Here is a 22,147-nt window from a genome sequence, read left to right on the forward strand (position 1 = left end):
TATCAACATGTTTTCTGCAGATTCAAGACAAACCAGATTAGATCAGCTGTAACTTCATCTAAGTATCAAATTTATTTAAGCTCTGACAGGGCGAGCTAAAGTAAAGCTCGCTGGGAGGGAACAAGGAGCGACCCCAACTCTTGGATATGTGTTAAGGCGGCCTGTAGGGGGGGCACACAGGCTTGTGTGGATACAAAAGGCTCATTTTAGATGTTTTGGGCCACAACAGCAAAGCACAGAAGCCTGGGACACGTTACGTGAGACGTGGGGATTTCAAAGTTTCATGCTGCAGAAACACAACTGCATGCAAATAATGCAAAGATTCAAAACTGCAGCTGTGTTCTGTCCTAAAGAAGACGGTGAAGAGAATGTCCTGCAGGGGATGGCAATGTTTGTTGGCCTTTGCTTATGAGCTTTTTCCTCTACAGCACGCTGGCATTAATGAAATACCTGAAGGAGGCATGTTGTAGCCCGGACCTTGTGCGTTGCCTGTGGCTGCGGCGTTGCTGCCCGCTGGCTGACTGTAGGGGACAGCGCTGGCTTGGCTCATGCCGGGGCCTTGGTAGTTGCTCTGCCTACGATAAAAAGAAAAAAAAGACATTGGGAGATTTAGTCGGGATGACTCCAGCTGGATTCATGATGTGGAGAAATAAGCGAGTAACAGTGAAAGCTGCAGAGGAACAGAAGTCACATAATCATACAGGGATGATATTTGGCAGCCTGTCACTGCTGCGCTGCTTTATTGTTGCAGTGAAAACTGAGCTGCATGTATATCTGAGAGTCGCGATAAAAAGCAAAGAGCGCAACAGATCCCTGATCAAACACACAGCTCTTCCAAAAGATTGAAGATGAGCACCGAACATCAGAAAAGGAAAAACTCTCCTATCCTCCGTCTCCTCCACAGCCCTCCCTCCCTCCCTACCTCCCTCTCTTCCTTCCTCTCCATCCCACAAGTCATAATTTAACTAATTAAGGTGTGCTTTTGGAGAGGATCATGTTATTTGTTGCCATAGTGACAGCAAAAATCAATGCCGCTCAGCCTCCCCCGTCTCTCTCGGGCGCTCATCACATGGTGTCGCGAGTGACATCAGAGGGGCTTATCTGCAACCTGCTGAACACTAGCCATCCATGTGCGTTTGATTGAAGGCGGCGTCTATCATTGCATGCCAGGCCGGTGACACAGAGGCTGAAAGGGAACACCGTGTTTGGAACAATTTGCTCTATCTCCTGCTGACTCGAGATTATCTCCTGGACAACCGCATGAAGAGAGAGAAAAGGGACGTGAGGTGAGGAGAGGCAGAGGCCTCAAACACGGGAGAAAGAGTCACGGGAGGAAGAGAGGTGAGCAGAGGAGGAAAGGAAGGAAGGAAGCCACACGTAAAAGGCCGCAAAACGTAAAGAAAGAAAAATGTTTGTGTGGATTTCTGTCACTCAGTCCCCCTTAACTGGCATCTTTCTCCCTTCCACACAGACACATAATGTAATACCTCGTGTTGGAACCGATACACATTGCCTGAGAGGAGGGATTGGCTTGGTAAACCTCCCCATAATCTCATCTCACAGATGTAATTAGTCATAGAGCACGGCTGATGATACATATGTAATCCCTCTATGGGGGCTGAGGTGCACAGGGGAGCTCCGTGGCAAAGAAACAAGCACACCAAATCCACGCTTATCTGGCCCCATTTCCCTATAATGGGGTGGGGCGGCGGCGGGGGTATAGACTCCTTCGTTCGCTGCCTACGTGTTCCCTAAAAAGCTCCGCGTGAGTCAAGACACAGAAATAAATGTACCTTTTGATCGCTGCACCTTCTCAAGCAAGCAAAAATGTATTCTGCATGCAAACTCCTACAAAGCAGAGCAGGCGATGAGAAATGAGTTTAAACGCGCCAAAAGCCTCCGAACCTCATTTATCCGCATACTGTAAAAACGCCCTCACCAGAACTTAAGCCATCTCGTGTGAACGGTGAAAAATCCAAATCAACAACAACAACAACAACAACAGTGGTTGGTGGTTTTCGACTGTGGCGCTCTCCCATTATGACTAATTCATGTCATAAAAAAGCCCATTAGAAAGCACTTGATGGAGGCACCGCACAGCGTTTAATCACACTTAATATATGCATGTGCCGCCATCGGGGGTTGGGGGGTGGGGGCAAGCACGGCGCATTCATCTTGCTCTTGGGCACCTTTGTGCCGGGTAAAAAAAAAAAGCATCCTGTTGCCGCAGAGAGAGCGAGAGGGGGAAGAAAGGAGGGATGGAGAGGAAGGAGAGAAGAAAGGAGGCAGAAGGAAATTAGGGAAGAAGAAGCCCGAGTGTGTGTGTGTGTGTGTGTGTGTGTGTGTGTGCGCGTGTGTGTGTGGGTCCCCGGTGGACCGATGGGGGGCGTATTTTCAGCTCAGGGCCCCAGAGCTGGAGGTAATCGCTGTTCCATGAGACTAAGCTGAGGGAACGCACACACGGAAACATCCATCCTAGCACCATCAGTCCACTGCACTCGCAGTTTGTTGTCGAGGAGTGGCCTGAGGAAAAAAGTAGTGAAACAGTGAAGGGAAAGTATGAGTTCACTCGACGAGTGCTGGCTAAGTTGGAGCGCTCTCGTGCTAAAAGGAACACGCATGAAAATGCAGATTTTTCACTGAAGCTTTTGTTTGGGTCTCCAGATTTTAAAAAATGACTCCTGTCACTTTAAGAGCGGCAACAATCCTATTGTTTTTCTGTCTACATGCTCTACCATCACTGTCCTTCACTAACCCCCCGTTTATTACACACACACACACACGTGCACACGCACACACACACACGTGCACACGCACACACACACACACACACACACACACACACACACACACACACACACACACGCACACACATGAGCTCTCGTCTATTCAGTCCACATGTGTGAAGGGCATCGGAGAAGGCCACTTTCACACCATGGGTGAGTGTGTGTGCCGAAGTGTGTTTGAGCGTGTCCTTGTGTTCGGGTGGGTGCCGTTGCCAAGGGGATGCCATGGTTACGAGGTGCCAGCCAACCAGCTGACGGTGTCTCTCTGGAAGTGGCGGCGCCTTTGTCTTTCATTCGCAGTGACAGGCCACGCTGACGCCTCTCGGCTCGGCTAACCGGACGAGACAGCGGCGGCGGCGGCCGGACTGCAGGACCGTGTGACGGCTGAGCGGCCCTCTCCATTGATCCCTGAGCTCGCTGCGTGTTTAAGTGTCTGTGCAGAAGGAGGCGAGAGAAAGAGAGCCGGAGAGAGGCTGCTGGATGGAAGGATGGAGTGGATCGGCTGGAGGCTATGAATTATATATGGACCCAATCTGTTCTCAGGGCAGCTTGGGCTCATTGCTCCTCCAAACTCCTGACTCAACTCCACACACACACACACACACACACACACACACACACACACACACACACACACACACACACACACACTCGCAGGGTAAACCAGAATAAACCCCCAACAAAAATAAAAGGACAGCTTTTAACATATTAAATCCAGAAAAAAAAGCTACTCTTCCCTCTCCCGCCCCTCCTTCCCAAACATCAAACGGCTCAGGATGGATGGATGGAGGAGAAGCCATTTATTTTACCCATCTAATGAAAGCAGAGCGCTCCGCAGCGCTGCCAAGACTGCGAGCGACAAAGCGCCACAGGCAGCATCCCCCGTTCTTGACATTCAAGCGCTGCTCTTATTTATTTAGCAAATTTACTTACTAAGGAGGTCAGAAATGAATTATTTGGCGAGGATTTGCCTGGGAGCACTCTCCTCTCTTCTCTTCTTCCCTCTTCCAACATTTTTCTCCCTTCAATTTCCTTTTTATTTACGGCTCGTTTTTTTTTTCCCGAGCTTTGCTCTTCTTCTGCTAAGTGCTTATTTTTCCGACAGTTCGCCGTTCCTATAGCTCCGGGAACTTTTTGTAGAGTGTCGCCGGCAGCGTTGGAAAGTCATTTGAAAACCCAATTCTGTCCTCAGAAGCTGCTGCCAAGAAAAGCTTATACCTTTTAATACTTTGTGTTTGCCTCTTTTCCAAAAACGAAAAATCCCTAACATCAATCTCCCCCCCCCCCAAAAAAAGGTGTACTGGTGCATTTTTCCAAACATGCTCCGACCTCACTCGCCTTATTTGAAGGCAAACTTTTCACCTCAGTGTTTTCCATGAGACCCACTGAACTGCATGGTGCTATAAATAGGCACGTCACCAAACTTTATCATGAGGTTCAACAGGAACATCCCTCGACTCTGACTCAGACCCACAAAAGTGGAACATTTGTTTCTTATTCGTGGAAGGCTCGGGGGGAAAAACGCTCCCTATTGCACACTTTGCAAAGATTTGATCTCAGCTCAGACCTGCAGCTGCACGCGGCCTTCCTCTCTTCAAAATTCTGTCGGTCGGTGTAATGAAGCCAGAGTGTGAGAGCCAGCAGAGGACGAAGATGAGGCATGAGAGGCAGAAATGTGGAGCATTATTAGTGGAGATGTAGTGAAGGCATGTGTTAAAGGAAAAGAGGAAAGGAAGCAGAGACCAGTCAATGATCTCACTGCTCGACTAGCCCCTGATTTGGAAGGTTGGAAGCGGGTGACTGTGGCAGTCCCGGTTAATGCATCAAAGAACAAAACTAGACACGCGGTACGACTAACAACTTGTTTCTCAGACAGAGAAGAACCGGGTTTGACAATGTTTCACAATGCTGCACTGAGATCTGGAGCACAAACAGGGTGCTGGAGCCTTTAACTGCAGGTTTTTCGGAGGCCAATTTTCTCCTGATCTCCCTCAGATGTTCTAAAGTGGGATCTGAGGAAGAAAAACATAACAAGGCTGTGCTGGAGACAGCGGAGAAGAAAAAGCAAATTGGGAGGAAGAAAGACTGAGCGAGATAAAACAGTCTGGGTAGGATAACAGAGCTGCACGGAGACAAAGAGGGCGATACAGTTGGTAAAAAAGAGCGAAACAGGTGGGAGGAGAGGGAAGAGGAGCAGACGAAGAGGGATGAAAGGATCGGAATGATCGACAGCAGACGAGAACAACAGTGAAGGTGAGACAGGCGGCAGGCGCTCTGCAAAAATGTCCATCACGACAAAACATTCTGGCACATTTGAGTCTGAAATAAGTCAAAAACACACTTCTGCCAGCAGAGGAGACTCATTTACGTTTTCATCCGAACAACTCGGTATTCTAAATAAAGAAGGCGGCAGATTATTCACATTTGTGAACACCGATCTGCTTTGGAAACCAATAGTCTCATTTGTTGGCACATTTCTCTTTTTTAACACTAGTTCATAAAAGTCTTTTGTTGTTCTAAGCATCCGGCGTCTGCTCGATTATTTTCTCCAGCGCCGTGGAACTGATGCTGCGGTTTAAATAAACGCTAACGACTGGCGAGCCGGCACACATTTCAAAGAGCGGAATCAAAAGGAGACGGCTGTCACTGCACCGGACTCTTTGCTTCCAATGTGATCTTTGCAGTGCGGCGAAAGCAGGAAAAACACACATTAACAACAGCTTAATGCCGGAGATGGAGATGAAACGGCAAACAAAGGAGCCCGGGGATACTTGCACAGCTGACAATAAATCAAAATAGGTCGAGACACAGACGAAGACGTGAACATACTTTACAGGCAGATTTGTAAACACGCTGAGAGAGAGAGAGAGCGAGAGAGCCCCGCCACAGCCAGCGACACCTCGCTGCTGTCTGAGGGGAGACTGACAGGCCGTCTGATTGGTCCCAGCAGTGGGGATCATGTCATGCCACTTCTTATTGACAACTCAACCATCTCTTAATGGCTTGGCTAGCATTTGCATTGCTGCGAGTGTGTGTGTGTGTGTGTGTGTGTGTGTGTGTGTGTGTGATACTAGGGGCGCTCACTTGTTGTTGCCATTAGAGTGACTAAGAGAAGCCTGTGATACTGATGACTACAGTGATGATGATGATGAAGGTGATGATAGCAATTACAATGGTAATGATGATGACTCCTCTTGTTTTGCTGTCAGATGCAGCGACGAGAAATGCCACCATGATTGTTTTAGCACGGCTCGGTCACATGACACACCGACATGCACACACAAACTGATTTGAGGGCACGCACACACACAAGCGTGGTGATGGACGTGGACCTACCTATGTTGATGCGAATGGATGCATGGAGGATGAGGTCGGGGAGGGGGTGAAGGCAGTGGACAGGTGGAGGAATGGTGGGGTGTGGGCCAGCGGGTGGAGGTGGGCTGCGTCTGGGCTGGGGGCCTCGTGTACAGAGGCATCCTGCAGACCGCCGACAGAAAAGAGAAAGCCACATGTTTCAGCGGATACGGATGAACGCTGGCAAACGCTAATCTGAGCGCCGCCGAGGCTGCTCCCATGATGCATTTGTTAGGAAAAGCGCACCCAGAATGGCGCGAATGCAGAAAGCCATCCTTCCTCTCACAAGACAGCGATGTTTTCACAAGTTCCCCCGGCAGGGTTCAGCGAAAGTTTACTGCCCACACAATCCCACAACAACCCCTCTGCCTCCAACACTGCGAGCGCTCGTACAGTCAGAGCTCCCGCCCTGACGGAAAATAATACCCCTGAACTCACACGCTGTTAGAGCTTCAAAGAGCTGTGCATTTGCGTTAAGGTGCTCGGTGTCACTGCGGTCTCTGGTGTTTTTACAGTCAAACCTGCGGTTTGCATTTTTCTTCTTTTATGTTTCGACGGTGCTGCGTCGAGACCGCGCTGCCTGCTCTCGTGCCAATATATCTCTTTTTGCAAGAAAATGGCACTCGGTGCACCGAGCCAGATATCAAAATGTCAGGTACTTTATGAGATGTGTGAAAATAGGGACAGTTGCACAAGTGGCTCATAGAAGAGTGGAACCCCTGAGAACAACTCTTGCCTGCACGTCTGAAAAGAGTCTCAGAGAAAAAGAAAGTGTTTGGCTCAGAAAGCCTCTGCGGTGCTTTTCAGCACACAGACGACCCGGCAGATCGATGTCTCTCGTTAGACGGTAACGCACGGCAGAGAAGCTCGACGGCACAGAATTTTAGCGTACAGTGAGCATACGGCACAATTCACACTAAAATTTTTCACCATCAAGACCACTTACAGCTACAGCTGGGATACGTTAGCTCACATGCACATTCATTAACACACATGCAGCATATGCACAACTAATGTGCTGAGTTTGCAGCCGGAGCCCTTGCCGCGCTCTTACCTGTTGTGCACTGAGTTGGCAGATCCCGGCACGGCAGCCGCTGCCGCCTCCTGGGTCTTGCGGTTAGAGCTACCCAAAGAAGGGGGACCCATCCCGGGCCCAGCTGGCTGGGGTACGCTGGGAGAAGTGGGACCCATGGCCGGGTACACCCTGTTCTGGCTGCCTGGGCCTGGGCCGCGTCCTCCGGGCACGGGCTGGCCGGGCCCCTGGCCGTGCATGGGGCTGGTAGCGTTCATGCCCAGGCTGTTGGTTACGCCGGGGCCGGGGCCACTGTAGCCGGTGCTGGCTGTCCCGCTGTAGTTGGAGGGCCGTGCGTAGTTGCCTGGAAGAAGACGACATGTGAATCAGCCAACAAAAGCTCATTAAGATCACAGAAAATCAGAAGCTACACAGACGGTGTCGCTGAAACATAAAACATGGCTCGCTGTCGTTTCAGAGTCCTCTTAAATTCCACGATTTGGTTATGAGAACGGCACAAAATAGCTTCAGTGACAAACTGGAGCTGCAGATGGGTCTTATGAATCACCTCATTTGAGACAAATGGAGTGTGCTTGTCAGCTGGTGCTCATATACCTACCACAGTGACACATACAGCAATTTCATCCATCAAGAAAATAATGCCGCGACAGCCGCGGAGCGTAAAGAGCAGGATTACACCGTGATTCACGGCCTCCGCAAGCCTGCACGGATGCGAGGAGACCCACTCTGAGGTGTGGCCGGTGAGCTGTGTGGCCCTGGGAACAATTGGCGAGCTTAAGGCTGACTTTGTGAAACACTTGAGAGGAGCTCTAATCTGCAGTAAATGCTTTCTTGCTGCCCTGGAGTGCCACGCAGCCACGATGCCAGGAGCTTTCCTAAGGCACACTTAAACCCCTCCATTTTGGCTTTAAAAGCCTCGCTCGACTCCAGCCTCAATAACAGCTCAAAGACAACACGCGCATGCACCAGACACAGCAGCAGGCACCTATACATGTGAGAGCCGTCCACACCCACGGCACGCAGCGCACATAACAGCGTATTCCCTATTTGGGCACTGAGATTTTTCCACAGGGGACAAATCCCCCGCAAAATAGAAAAGTGGCATCTTCCATTGTGAAGGGGGCTATTTATTTTGATTTGATTAAGGGTGCTTTAGTTGGGCCTCGCTGCGTAATCCCCTGAGAATATGTCTGGAAAAGGGGATCAAGTCTCTTTAAAACCTGAAGGCTTTTCTGTGCGCTCAAACGAGGGAAAGTTAGACGACAATGTTCCACACGGGGGGGGCGGAAGAGCGATACTGAATATGGTAATGGCTTCACGGTGTCCTCGAGCTGCTTCGGCGAAGACACTTTCCACACGACATAAGACCGCTTGTCCAACAGAGACGGAGGGAGCGCGAGGGGGCGGAAAGAGAGGAAGACAGACAGACGGCGAGGGAGGGGGAAAGGCTCCTACCCGCCAACCCCCGAGATAGGATTTATACTGAATCAAAATAAAAGTCTTTCCCATAAAAGTCAGCAACTCCGCTTGAATTTGTCCAGAAATTGTGATGAAATCTACTGTGGGAGATGGGAAAAGAAAAAGCGGATTATTTGTGGGGAGGCTCTGGTGAGTCGGTGAGCTGAGTACAGCTGACACCTGTCAAGGGTTTTGGGGCTATAATAGGGAAGCGTTCAGGAAGAAAGGATGCCTGCTAACGAACACAGGAGGATATGTATGGTGCGCTCTGTGTGTGTGTGTGTGTGTGTGTGCGCATCTGCCTGATTGTGTGAATGCATGTGTAATACTTTGGAGACCTTGCGAGCACTGAAACACGCATTTCCACGTTTCTTCCACTCATAATGAGCGACTGGCGGAGACGCTGTGGAAGATCCTGGGAGCGGTGCCCTGCAGCCCGACTGCTCTCGGCTCAGCTGGACGAACAAGGCCCCAGTCAGCAGCCTCTCTCAGCCCTCTCTGGATGGCTGTTGGGACCCACGTCATGGGCCGCCATCTATTCCAGGGGTTCGTTTATAGCATCTGGACACTGAATTCTTCTCTCTGAAGTCCCAAAAGCGAGGAAGCGTCTGGAATTTTCCATCTCAGCGTGTTCACTCACTTTCTTACTATTTTTTCTTTTTGGTGAGGTGCTAAGCTAAATCTGTTTTGAAAAACTGTGTCATTAAGTCGGCACGCCGCACTGAGGGAACTTATCAGTTTTGATGTACTACCATTCAAAGTGATGTGGGCTCAGTCGCCTCGGCTGACAGCAGAAAGACAGAGTAACTGCGGGATGGGGTTAATGTAAAGCTTTCCTATGAGAGCCTTGCTCTGTCCTGACAAGAATGATTCACTTCCTGAAGGATTGGTGCCGAGCCAGAATGCTTCTTCAAGGACAGATAGCACGCTAACCCACTTTTTAAAATGACTGAGAGCTCAACCTCAAAATCCTACAGTAGGTGTTTTCATAAGAGCCATTCGGGCTTTCAATGACTTTGGAAGTGCTGTAAGATTACATTAAAACGGGAAGATGGATTATTGCTGAGGTAAAATTTTGTCCAATTTAGAAAAAAAAGAAGCAATAATGACTCCCTGTGCTGATATATTTAAAACGCTTCAGGGGTAAAAAAGTACAACTTAGTGTTAACTTCCAAATGCTTCCAGAAAAAAAGCACTTCCTGTCAGGAAATTCATATAAAAATGTGCATCTTTTCTTAGCCATGATTTTGGTTTTATGCACGAGAAACCAGGTTTAAGATGTCCAGTGTTAGCTTTCATTATGCACATGCATACGATGTTAGCATTAAAATGCATCAACAGAAGTGACTCTGCCTTCTCTGAATGTTACTCCTGCTGCTCTGGAAACTAACCAAGGAAGGACAAGAGGAAAGGAGGACAAGGAGGATGCCATTTCTTATTTGCACCTTCTCGTGTCCTTGTAGCTCAGTCTTGGTTTCTCGCCTGCTTCTCAGCACTTGTGCCTTTGGGGAGTCTTGGTGGTATTTATAGCGCGATAGAGGGGAGGAGAAGGAGAAGGAGCGCTCGTGGTGCTTCGTTCACAATTACATGGATATTCCCGGCACGGTCACGCATTTGTTGGACGCTATATCCTGCGCCGGGTTTAATCCCCGCAGTCCCGCGGGAGAGCTGGAGCGTGACCGAGCAGATTACCGTCGACTGCTTCCTCAGCAGGCCGGACCCGCCGACGCTAACGGCCGAGGCGGGAGCTCTGCCGTCTGCAGCGGAGCGAGGTGTGATGGTGCACCGGTGCACCCTCTGGACCTGTGAACTCCATCAGTGAGGAGTGGAACGCAGATTACATGGCTACATGCTTGAGCTGCCAAGGACGGGAGCGTGGGCAGGCTGTGCACATGTGGCTGAACACAAATAAAAAAATTCAATAGCATTTTTCCTCTTTTCCTTTCTGTGAATGTGGTGGGAGTGAGCTGGGAGAGGTGGGCTTAGTTGGGGAGTGTGTCAAGTATAATCAAGCCGGTAATCATATTTTAGGAAGCAAGGATGTCTCTGTTTCCTCCTCGAATCGTTATGAAACTGCTTTACTTAATAAAATAACTAAGTCTTTTTAAAGCTGTTTAATCAGCTTTAGCACTTCAAATGTTTGACATCAGACGGGTCAATACAGACGCAGGAAAAACAGATTCTTTCCTTGCTTCTCGCTATTACACTGCAGCGTTCATGTACAGCTGGGTGGGATGGATATATATTGTGTTTTTGCAGCATCCCCTCTTGCCCGAGGCCCCCACATCTTCTACCAGCCACCTCAGCACCTTCCCCGGCAGGGTTTCTGAGCCTGAGCCGGGCTGGGGTGCGCCTTGGGGCTGCTGAGCTCCACACACTGTCAATTTCCTCCAAAAACATCCACTCGCTCCCTTAGGCATTGGCTTGAGTCATGGCTTTTTCTTTCTTCTTCTTCTTTTTTTTTTTTGGCTGAATTACTCTGTGGCTCCGGCAAGGCACCAAGGCTTAAAAGTCCTGTCTGAAGCACGGTCATTACCAGTGGAGTGCTTAACCCCCGGAGGGGGGTCTGTGGTGGAGGGAACTATGCGATGGGTGGGAGAGAAAGCAGAGCTGAGACAGTCTCTGAATCTTTTTCCTGTAATAGCATAATATCCTCCTCCCCCATGTGTGTGTGTGTGCGCTGTTCTCAACATGCTGCTCTGCACCGTGTCCAAGTGCAGGTCTTGGAAACAGCTGCTGAGGACATTTGAGTCTCGAGGAGAGCCTGATATCAGCTGAGATCAGGTAAACTCGGGATATAAGGCCTTTCAAAGCACCACGATAAACACGGAGCAGCTTAAATGTTTGGACCGCCTCGCTGCAACAGCTCTAACACACAGTCACAAACAGCAAACCTCTGGTTAGTGTTATCTGATCAAAGATCGCTTCAAAAAGCAAAAAAATATGTAAGTATTATTTGCAGAGAGGCCGTGTCCTCCAGCAGACTCATGTATCACATTAACTGTGTACAGGATGGAGCTTATGTAGCTGATTACACAAGTTCAGCTACAGTCGTTTACCCGCTGATAAAAAAAAAGCAGTCGTGTAGCCTTTAAAGTTACAGACACCAGACTGTTTTATGTATTTTGCTGAGCTACAAACTGCTTTAGTGTGTGTGTGTGAGAAATGGCTAAAAGACAAAATGCTGTTACCCATTACACACAGAAACACAACCTCTCCCAGCACAGACAGGCCAAGAGAAACAGCAGAGCAGAGTTCAGGAACTTGGAGCTAGTTTCTGTGTTGGCTAATTTGCTAGTTCGCTCGGGAGAGGGAAGGGAAGCAGATGGAGCTGTCATTAAGAACAATGACCAGCAGCTGTCTGGCCTGTTCACTCTGCTAAGGACCGGGGCCTGGCTATGTCCTGGAGTCAATATAAAGCCTTAGACCAGGGGTGGGCACCGAGGGCCGGTGTCCCTGCAGGTTTTACGTGTCCTTGAACCAACACAGCTGATTTAAATGGCTAAATTATCTCCTCAACATGTCCTGATGTTCTCCAGAGGCCTGGTAACGAACTAATCATGTGATTCAGGTGTGTTGACCCAAGGTGAGATCTAAAACCTGCAGGGACACCGGCCCTCGGGGCCTGGAATTGCCCACCCCTGCCTTAGACGAAACATTATGATGTGAAAGTGCACGTAAGTGGCAATCTGAACTCGGCTGTTTACCTGTAAAAATAACCACAGACGGCCACAAAAGGAGTAAATTAGGGGGAAGCTGAAGAATTACAGGCCAAGGGTGAATTAAGGGTGTTGGCTTTGGCTCTTCAGCAAGTTTGCATAAAGAAAACACAGGTGCCATATTTGGCACCCAGGATACCTGCACGTCTGTTATATCTGCACGCGAACATGAAGCACATACACATGTGCAGGTCTGAGCTGCTCCTTCTGATTTTGATGGAACATCTCTCCTGACGTCCAAGTGAGATTTCACGCTCATCTGCCTCCAGAGCTTCTCGCAGGCTAGACCGCCTCGCCATCGCTCTCTACTTACTTCATTTCTCTTTCTCCTCTCTGCTTACTGGGCTGTCAGCGCAGCCAAAGTCACATTAGGAGATAAGAGTGGGTGGAGAAGGAGGACCAAATACCAAACGCATTAGGGCTATTAATCAAGATTAACAAATGCGAGGGAGACGCCGCAAATTTGGAAAAACACACGCGCGGATGGGCGCATTTATCAAGGTGACACATTAAAACACACATTTACCAAAAAAATACCATAATGTTTGGTCTGGTGTGGCGCCAAAGGCAGAAAACGAACTACAACAGCAGATGTCGACGTTTGCCGGCTGGCTGGGAGTTTCATGTTGGAGAAACAAGCGAGCGCAGAACGTTTAATTACACAAAGCGATCCAAACTTTTTTTTTTCCAGTTTTCCTGGAATCTGAGACTCGTGATTTTATCCAAGTTTCTTTTCTCCTGAGAAAAATCTGAAAAAGCTTAGACTGATGGTCAGTGCAACTGGCCCTCCACAAGGCTCCTCAGACAGGCTGAGAGGACGTGCTGGACCATCTGATTACTGCTCAGACGCCAAAGAAGCAATAAATACTCATGAAGAGATAGATGCATTTTCCCTGCACTGATCACTGCACATTTATGTGACCTCAGAGAAGCTTTGACTTTTTAAACAGACACATTAAAATCATACACTAAAGTTAACATCGAATGACTCCAAATGAGTAATATCAGGAACAACTGCAGACCCTACAAAAATACACACGGAGAAAAACCCAACAATCATATGACCCCCTATGAGCAAGCACTTTGGCGACAGTGGGAAGGAAAAACTCCCTTTTAACAGGAAGAAACCTCCGGCAGAACCAGGCTCAGGGAGGGGCGGGGCCATCTGACATATGTACATCCACAGCACAAAAAGAGAAAAAAGTAAAAGTAAGTCCCAGACCTTTGCTTGACTAGGAAAAAACTGGTGATTGCAAGTTTTTTGAATTAGATGACAGTAGTTGCCGTCACCTACTGGTTGCCTGCAGGTTGCAAATTGATTGCACAGGTCACCTGGTAGGAGGCAACAATCGTGGTCCAACTGAGACCGACTCCAGTGACTCTCAGACAGATTGCCAACATGCTGCACCCAGGCTGAGTCCATCTGCGACTGGTTGCCTGCTGGTTTTAATCTGCTTATTAAAAACATCTATATATAAAAAATGAGGTTAAAAGCAAGATCCATGTCATGCTGCAGAGAAACTCCAAGATGAACTCAGAGGAGAAAGAACCAGCGCTACCAACCGAGCCACCCAGACACCAACATTTACGTATTCTTTATGCATTTTGTCTCATGTTTGCATGCTGTGCATTTTGGTCCAAAAAGCTTCTTGCTCTGGTTTTTGTGACTCATTCCTGCTCGTTCTAAATTAAGATCTCCAGTAAACATGAATGAACTGGTTCATTTTTTGCACAGGAGGTGTCTCATCAGAACACACATCGGTCCCCATCAGTAGGAAGGAAGCGATTCCTGGACAGTTGAGGCTAAAGGATCACGTGAGGCTTGATAACCTACTGCAGACACGACACTGGACTGTATGTATTTGAAAGAAATGAAGCATTTCTTGCTAAAACAGATTCATTATGTTCAATTCTTTTAAAAAATGACTCGTTTTTGTTTGAGGCCGATATTTCTCCAGATCATGATTCAGCGGATGAAGCTCGTGACGTGTCAGCCGCCTCGTCAGTCTGGAGCTCATAATCTTATCATGAGGAGGGCCAAGAGGTGTGTCCAGGGTTCAAGTGTCTCATGAATATTCTGAGTCACGCTGGCTTTGAATGCCCACGATGAGACCTGCCACACAGGATGATAGAGGACTGTATCAGCTGTGTGTGTGTCGTAGACTGTAGGAAACAGTGAATGGAAACGTCTTTCAAAATGACTCTTTTTGTATTCCTCATTAGCAAACTGTCTTTGACACCAGTGACACCGAAGTCAAGCCCGGTGTGACGGTGAGCGCGAGGCCAGCGGTAATCAAAAATGACAAATGTGACTCTCCAATCTGGGGCCAAACTCCTCCGTAACCCCTCTGAATGGATGATAGGCTGGACTGGTCCTCCCAGCGGACCAGTCAGGAAGCAGAGGCTGCTGCACAAATGTGATGTCAGTTAAAGTCAGCGTGGGGCCTGTTAATGGTTCTGGTGATTATAATTCAGCACGAAGCCTGACAGCGGTCGCAGTTTTCTCTGCTTTTTTAAACTATCGCCTGAAAGTTCGACTCTCACGTTTGAGGCGTTCGTGCTCGCTCGAGTTTTAACAGACTTTCTGGTAAAATGACACGTGCTAAATATAGACTCGTGAATCAGCTCTTCAGCAAATTAGGAGCTCAGAGTAACGCGAAATCCTCAGTTTTAGAAAACATTAAACAATTATGATTTCAAGGGTTTTTACACTACAGCTGACGTCCTACATCCTGTTTGACCATTTCTCACCTTGTGACAAAACTGTATGAGATCCTTACAAACGTTTTGTGACAGCTCTCGTCATCACATCACCATCTCTACACACATATATTTAATAATGTTTCCTGTAATAATAACGGACAAACAAATATTCGAAGATCTTCTTTTCATTTAAATGTTTGACGATGACGTTTTAACAGGCACCGACCTTGGTGTCCATACTGAGGTGCGTGCGGTCCATAAGGGCCCGCGGGGCCACTCTGGGAGTACGGACCCACTCCAGAGTAGAGGGGGCCCCCTGGCGATGGGTGGGGGGACATGGGAGGTCCGGTCTGTGGAGACGCAAACTGAGAGGCAGCCTGGTTCCTCTGCATGTTGAACCCTGAAACACAAAAACATGCATGAAAGCAGCAGAACCAGCGGAGGATTTGTCTGAAGCGGTTGTGTAAGTCAACAAAGCGGGATATTTATTCAGTTTCCTCGTGTAAAAAGAGCCGTGTTCTGATAACGACCCTAATCTTTTACCTCAGCGCTGGCTCCTGTTACTCGCAGATACACTTTGTGCAGTAATACACGCGGTCCAGGTGTTAGACGCCGCATAAAGAAAGCGGCAGGCTGACACAGGCTCGCTCGCTGAGAGAATTTCAGCACGGGCAGAAGCACAGGGTCGAGTGTATGCATGTTCTGAAAGACGCACGCAGCCGAGTCTGTGCGCAGACAGAAAAGAGCGGGTTGGAAAAAGCCAACCGTTTGCTCGACTCTTCACAGAATAGCCGCCGATTTGACCGCGGCTACTATGGTTTTCTAAACCATTTTGTCAATAGATGTGTCAGAGCCTCTCAGGCCCAAACTCGCCCGCACCATTCAAATTGACATTTGGAGAGCTCCTCGCCTGGGCTTCGCTCTTTCAAGCTGCGCCGCTGGTTTTTAAACCCACAGAAAGGTCTCCCGATCCACCGCGAATGCGGAAAGGTCGTCGGGCGGCCATTCAGGGAAAAGAGAGGTTGCGTGGGTGTGGAAACGAGCGCGTGCGGTAGGGGATTGCAGATTAGGGCGTAAATGGATCGGGCCCGCTCGACTGTAAACTCTGATAGCGATCCGCTTTGCTGAATGGGCGCGCGGGCCGACTCTTTAGCGAGTTTGGGGTTTAGGGAAAAACGATAGAGTTGGAAAAGTGCAAGTTGACACTTGTATAATTCCTTGTTTCTGCTAAGAGAGCATGAGAAAATGTGAGGAGAGGGGAGGGAGATGAAAGTTTCACTGCATGATGGCTGTGTGCGCACACACGCATGTGTTTGTGTTTCTCGGTGTGTGTGGGGGAGATAACGGAGAAAGAGAGCAATAAAAGTGTGTGTGTGTGTGTGTGCAGCGAAGAGATGAAGGCCAAGACAGAAAGAGAGGCAGCGAGAGAGAAAGTGTGTGTGGGAGGAAAGACAGTGTAACAGAGGGAAAGAGCGATCGGGGCCTGAAAGTGCTTAGGCTGCGAGTGCTGGGTTTAAGGAGCGAGGACATTATTGTAATGTTTTGCTTCCATTAGGGTAAGGGGATTCTGGGAGAGCAGGAGAAAAAATACAGTGTGTAATACCGCACTTTAAATTGCCTGGAAAATGGATGGGGAGAGGAACATTGTGCAGACAGTGCTAAAAGCAAATAACACATTCAAGGATTTTTCTGTCTCTCTGCTTCGTTCGCTCTCCACACTCACACACAAACACACATCACGCACACAAACCTTTCTCTCTTTCGGGCAAAGTGAATGAAGCTCTCAGCCGGACAACAACAGGCGAGCGGCGGAGCACGCGAGAGAAAGCGGGGAAAAAAAGGGACATTCAGCGGATTTATGGAAATGAAGAGTGGAGAGAGGCTCTTAGGGAGGCAGCCACTTGAGCAAAGTGGGGCGTGCGTGTAGAGGAGGACGAGGGGGGGCGGTGGGAGGTTTAATCCTAGCTAGGAAAACAGCAAAAACAACAGCCAACCCTGTTAACCTCGCCGTGTTTTCCTGGACTGGGCTGGGGAGAGCGCGAGGTTTACAGGCATTAGAGAGCAGCACTAAATCTCCGATTTGATTTCATCATGTTGGGAAATAACCTTTTACAGTGCCGCTCCCTCTCTCTCCGTCTTCATCTATCCACTCCCTCTGTCTCTCTGTGATGTTAACTGCTCTTTGGTGGGTGATAGAGAGGGAGCATCGCAGTAATTCCATTAAGGTTGCATCCCACTCTTTCAGGCTTTTTTCAGTGTTGTGTGGATGCAGATTTTTTTTTCACATGAGCAATTTTGCTGTTTTTAGTAATAGTTGAGAAGTGGCCATAATTGCTGGAAACAATTTTGCAGTTTGGCCAACACATGTGGCTTGCGGGTGAGCGTTCGTGTTACGAGCCTTTGGTAGCGAGTCGGGGCCAAAGCTGAAGTGGCTCCATCAAAAGAGCGCACACTCGGGTCTGAATGAAAGACTTATCTGAATGTTTACTGTGACATTTTTACACAACCGCAATTTTACCATAACAATGAAGTTAAAACATGATGCTGCGTGCGTGTAAACTACATGAAGTGCAGAATATTTTAAACATAAATTCTTTAGTTTAAAAATGCTTTTTGTTTTATTTGCATATACTATTAAAAACCTGATAAACCAGCAGGGACTAGAAAGAGGAACAAAGGTTTTCTCCCACTTTATCTTCTCTTCATTGGCTCTCTGTTAAATCCACAGAGTTTCGTATCGCCTTATTAGAGCTCTTCACTCTCACACTGCAGGCTCAGTGTTGTTTCTACAGTATTTAAGGCCACAGTAACGTTTTCGTTTGAAAACACACCTTCTCTCCGTTTTGGCCTCCCGTCCACACTGAGACGGCGTTTTAGAAACGCCTCCAAAGCGGATACATTTGAAAACGCCGTTTTCGCGTCACAGTGTGGACAGCGTAACTGCAGGCTTTCGGAAACAATGACGCATTTTAGTCATATGATGCAGTCATGTGACCAATTAAACTAAGATAGCGGAGGGCATTATACTGCAGTTGTTTTTTCTGCAGCCCTGTTAAAGATTAATGTCAGTCTGTACGTGCTCCAGATAGCTTTTCTTCAAATTCTTTAATTCTCACTCGCTTTTGTAACTTTGTACTTTTGTTACTCGCAGCAACAACTCCACCTCATTGTTACTCCATTTAAAAAACTTGGTGCTTTTCCTCCACATTTTGCCGCCACGTTTCAAAGAGCCGGAAAGTCAATAAGCAGCCGACAGAAATGAGGCAGGTCGAATCGTCTTACGTTTCACGCATGCGCAGCACAGGACTGTAGCGTTTCAGTCTTTCAGTGTGGATGAACAACTGTTCAGAAACGGCTGGAAACGCTAGTGTGGTCGCGGAGCGTTTTTAGACGGATTAGTGTCGACGCAGCCTAAAAGTAGAATGGGAGGCGGAGCCTTCAACTTTCAGGCCCCTCCCAGTTTGGATTCAGGAGACAGATGACGATTGGCCGTGTTCACATTTGTCTTAGCTGATACCATCCTATGCTTGTCGCCTATCATAGAACGTTATAGCTGTATTTAATATGCTTGAGCCAGCCTCCTGTGCTCAGTGTCTGCAAGCTGCTTTGCAAACCACCTTAGTGTCATGCAGTGTGATGCTTGTTGTCACTGATGCATGCTCGGGTCTGGGCTGGAGGTCTTCCTGCTGCTCTACCTGCCTACAGCTTCTCAGTTATGCCCATGGAAGAGCGAGGAGGTGTCCTAGAACAGAACCATGAATCACTGCAGAAGGAATGATCTTCTTAGAGAGAAACCCGGAGCACTCACTACTGTGGCGAGTGGGAAATTCCCACAGTCCTTTCTCTGTCTTTTGTCTTTCTTTGTAGCTGCGTCAAATGACTTGTTTACATCTCTTTGCTAACATCTTAAACTCCAAGTCTTCATATTTCCTAAGAAAATCTTTCATTACACTCGCTGGTTTCGTCTGTGGTGCACTAAGATATCGTTTTTGTCTTCTGATTGTTACGGCCTCTAATCCTCCTGCACCGCTCGCTGCTGTTTCATGTAAAGACAGAAATTATTTCTATTTCATCGTCTGCTTTGTAAGTATACAAGCTCTTCATCTGAGCCTGATGCACAATGTGGATTTTCTGTAATGTAATCTATATTTCTGTACAGAGCATGTGTGCTGGCCACTAAATGTTTCTGTAAAACATCTCATCAGGGTTCCTTAAACTCGCCATTGGCTAAAACAGCGATTCCAGTCCTTTAACGTAAGCCTGGGGCAGCTGTGCCCTGGTAGGCTGACTCACGGGGCTAACACACACAGACATACCTCTCTCCTGAGCCATAGGTGAGCGTGTGATTGGCGGGTGACCTCCATCAGGTCCGTTTCCAGAGCTCTGCGGGGCCATGGCTGAACCTGCAGACATGGATGTGACATCATTACCTGCTGTGACCTTGTTGTTTTAAGAAAAGCTTTCACATTCAAAGAAAATGTTTAGTGTGGTGTAAATTCCACTTTTTGCACAAAAATGAAGGAAACAGAACCGGATTCATATTTGCTTTCTGTCTGCTTGAAAAGCGATGCAACAATTAAGCCCTGAAGGTCCACTTTTGTCTCAGCCGCACAAAGTTCTCAAAAAGTTTTCTCCCGCTTGACTGACAAATAAAAACAGAAAACAATAAGAGCTGCGTATCAAGCTGAAGGTTATTTTTTGACTGCCTTTGTTTCTTGAGCAGCGATTGATCGGGTCAGAGGGTCTGATGCCAAATTTAGCCTTTGCAGACGCACAGCGGGCTCAGCACAATTACTACACATGAAGCTGTTTGTGATTCACTATCAGCTAAATGACAAATGCACTTCCAGGAGACATATCAAGTCATCGGACGCCGTGCCACTTCCTTGTGTAAGCATTAAAGCTGCAGCGATCCCCTATAGAAAACCGGAGCCATTCGAGGAGCATCGATTGGGTGGTTGTGCGGGTCTTTGGGCTGCGCCTGTTCCATTGAAATCCAATAGCGAGTTGAGGGTCTGATTAGGACGATGGCAGACAGAGACTACGGCAGATTGATTTGGCCTAGAGGAAGGAGAAAGGCAAATTAACCTTTTATCTTCGAATTCAGGCTGGCGACGATGACGGGGGGAAAGGCGAGGGAAAGTCGCCGCCTCTGTCTTTCTGCGGATTCGCCGCTTGGATGTGCAGCGAGTGACAGGCAGCGAGTGCAATCATGAGGGAAACATATGTTCTGTGATGACTATCGGTGCGTGTTTTTAAGATTACAGAGTACGAGCTGACCCGTCTCAGTGGGAATATATGCAGAAACTAAGTGTTTCCTCAGGATGACACATGACGAAGTACAAACAATTCTGTCGCCGCTCCCGAAAACTCACATTGAATATAAATCCCTTATTATAGAGGAAACACTTCCCATTATTCAATCACTCAGTAGAAAAAGTGCTCTTTCCACAAGTGTGTGTGTGTGTGTGTGTGTGTGTGTGTGTGTGTGCGCGTTATATGTCTGTCCATAGCTGCGGTAATACATGACTGGAGGTGACACACTCTCCACATAAACAAACCCAATTAAGTCAACATAATTGCTTTGCATAAAAATACATAAACAACATTTCCATCCACCCCCCGCCTACACACACACACACACACACACACAGAAATACTTCCACAAACAAGTGTAAATAAACAGAATCAAGTGCACAAAGAGACGCACGTGAGCGCACAAAGCCACATAGGGTACGCAGTGAAACGTTCGCGCACACGCGCACACAAAGACCCCCTGCCTCACGCATGAATAGATCCAGCGGCGCTGCTTCAAAGGGAGAATATTCGATTAGTTAGTCTGTCACCGTGTTGCAGGAGAGAGGGGGAAAAGTTAGCCCGCGAGTGTTGAAGCGACTCAGAGATAACGCTAAAAACACCGGCTGCACGCTTTCATGTGGCGGCAGAAAAAGACGAGAGGAAACAGCAACAGCAGTGTAGAAACACTCGCTTCATTCACAGCTAAATGTAAGCAAAAGAAGTCATTACGTGCAATATTACAGCAGCATTATTTTTAACAGTGCAATAACAGGACACTGTCATAATCTAAGTGCATCTAACAACAACGTTTCTTTATACAGCGACAGTTCACGCCCGCCATCATCTCAAGGTGATTTATACTGTTCTATAAATCACTGCCTGTTGTATTTATATAGTGGCTGGAATAAAGGGAGTGCAGACAGAGCAGACTGCATGTTCTACTTCCTCGTGTACATCAGTGTACTGTTTATGTAGTAATGTGAAGGGTCACGGCTGCTTAGAGCCCGAGGAACACATTCAGCTGCGGTCCCGGTTTCCTCGCTTTAGATTGGCTGGTAGTGAAGACGAGGTCGTCTAGCAGGAGTTTAGTGAACCCCTAAACTAAGGAAGTCGACCCTACAATGGAGGCCAGCCTCGCTGTGTGTGTGTGTGTGTGTGTGTGCAGGGATGCATGCCAGGCACCAGCTTTGCTGTCAGCCTCTGTTTGTTTGGATGGCAGAGTGCTGGTGGCAGCAGCCTCTGTGTGTGTGTGTGTGTGTGTGTGTGTGTGTGTGTGTGTGTGTGTGTGTGTGTGTGTGTGTGTGTGCACCACTACCAAGGTAGACCCAGGGAACACTGCCCTGCATGCTCCACTACTCTCTCCACATACTCATGTAAACTGTCACCAGAGATGAATTAATGCAAAGACAAATGTTTGTGTGTGTGTGTGTGTGTGTGTGTGTGTGTGTGTGTGAAGAAGACAGAAAAAACAAAGAAGATTACCGAGAAAAGGAAGCTGCTGAACACGAGGCCTCAGCTCCGCCCGCTCTGCTGCCAAGACTAAACTTTGTGCACTTTATAATTATTTCACTACCAATTAATGTCCAAACAAAGCTCCTCTCTTCTCACATTTTTTCCCTCTTCCCTTCCTGTCTCGGCTCTCTTCTCTCCCCTCCTCGCCATCATTTTTAACAAGGTGCCATTAAATAATTACGTCCAAATAAAACAAACAGGCTCCACGGCGAGTCCTGGCACTTTTAATCCACGCCATTAATAATTCATATGCTCAATCTTTGACGTGCAGCTCTTCCCCGTGT

At 48.0% G+C, this 22,147-nt stretch overlaps 1 protein-coding gene across 6 annotated transcripts in view; it reads right to left on the bottom strand.

Moving 5' to 3' along the window:
• Positions 1-22,147, bottom strand: part of LOC116310428 (AT-rich interactive domain-containing protein 1B-like) — a 157,861-nt gene that overhangs the window by 18,132 nt on the left and 117,582 nt on the right. For 5 of the 6 annotated variants that reach the window (XM_039603463.1, XM_039603461.1, XM_039603459.1 and 2 more), the window contains 5 exons: positions 19,370-19,456; positions 15,280-15,453; positions 7,195-7,516; positions 6,123-6,263; positions 451-575 (listed from right to left, as the gene is read on the bottom strand). In XM_039603463.1, the coding sequence (XP_039459397.1) occupies positions 451-575; positions 6,123-6,263; positions 7,195-7,516; positions 15,280-15,453; positions 19,370-19,456 (849 nt within the window). The remainder of the gene's footprint in view (positions 1-450; positions 576-6,122; positions 6,264-7,194; positions 7,517-15,279; positions 15,454-19,369; positions 19,457-22,147) is intronic. The other variant, XM_039603464.1, reaches the window with a different exon arrangement.

This window comes from Oreochromis aureus, linkage group 19 (assembly GCF_013358895.1).
Source record: "Oreochromis aureus strain Israel breed Guangdong linkage group 19, ZZ_aureus, whole genome shotgun sequence".
Lineage (NCBI taxonomy): Eukaryota > Metazoa > Chordata > Actinopteri > Cichliformes > Cichlidae > Oreochromis > Oreochromis aureus.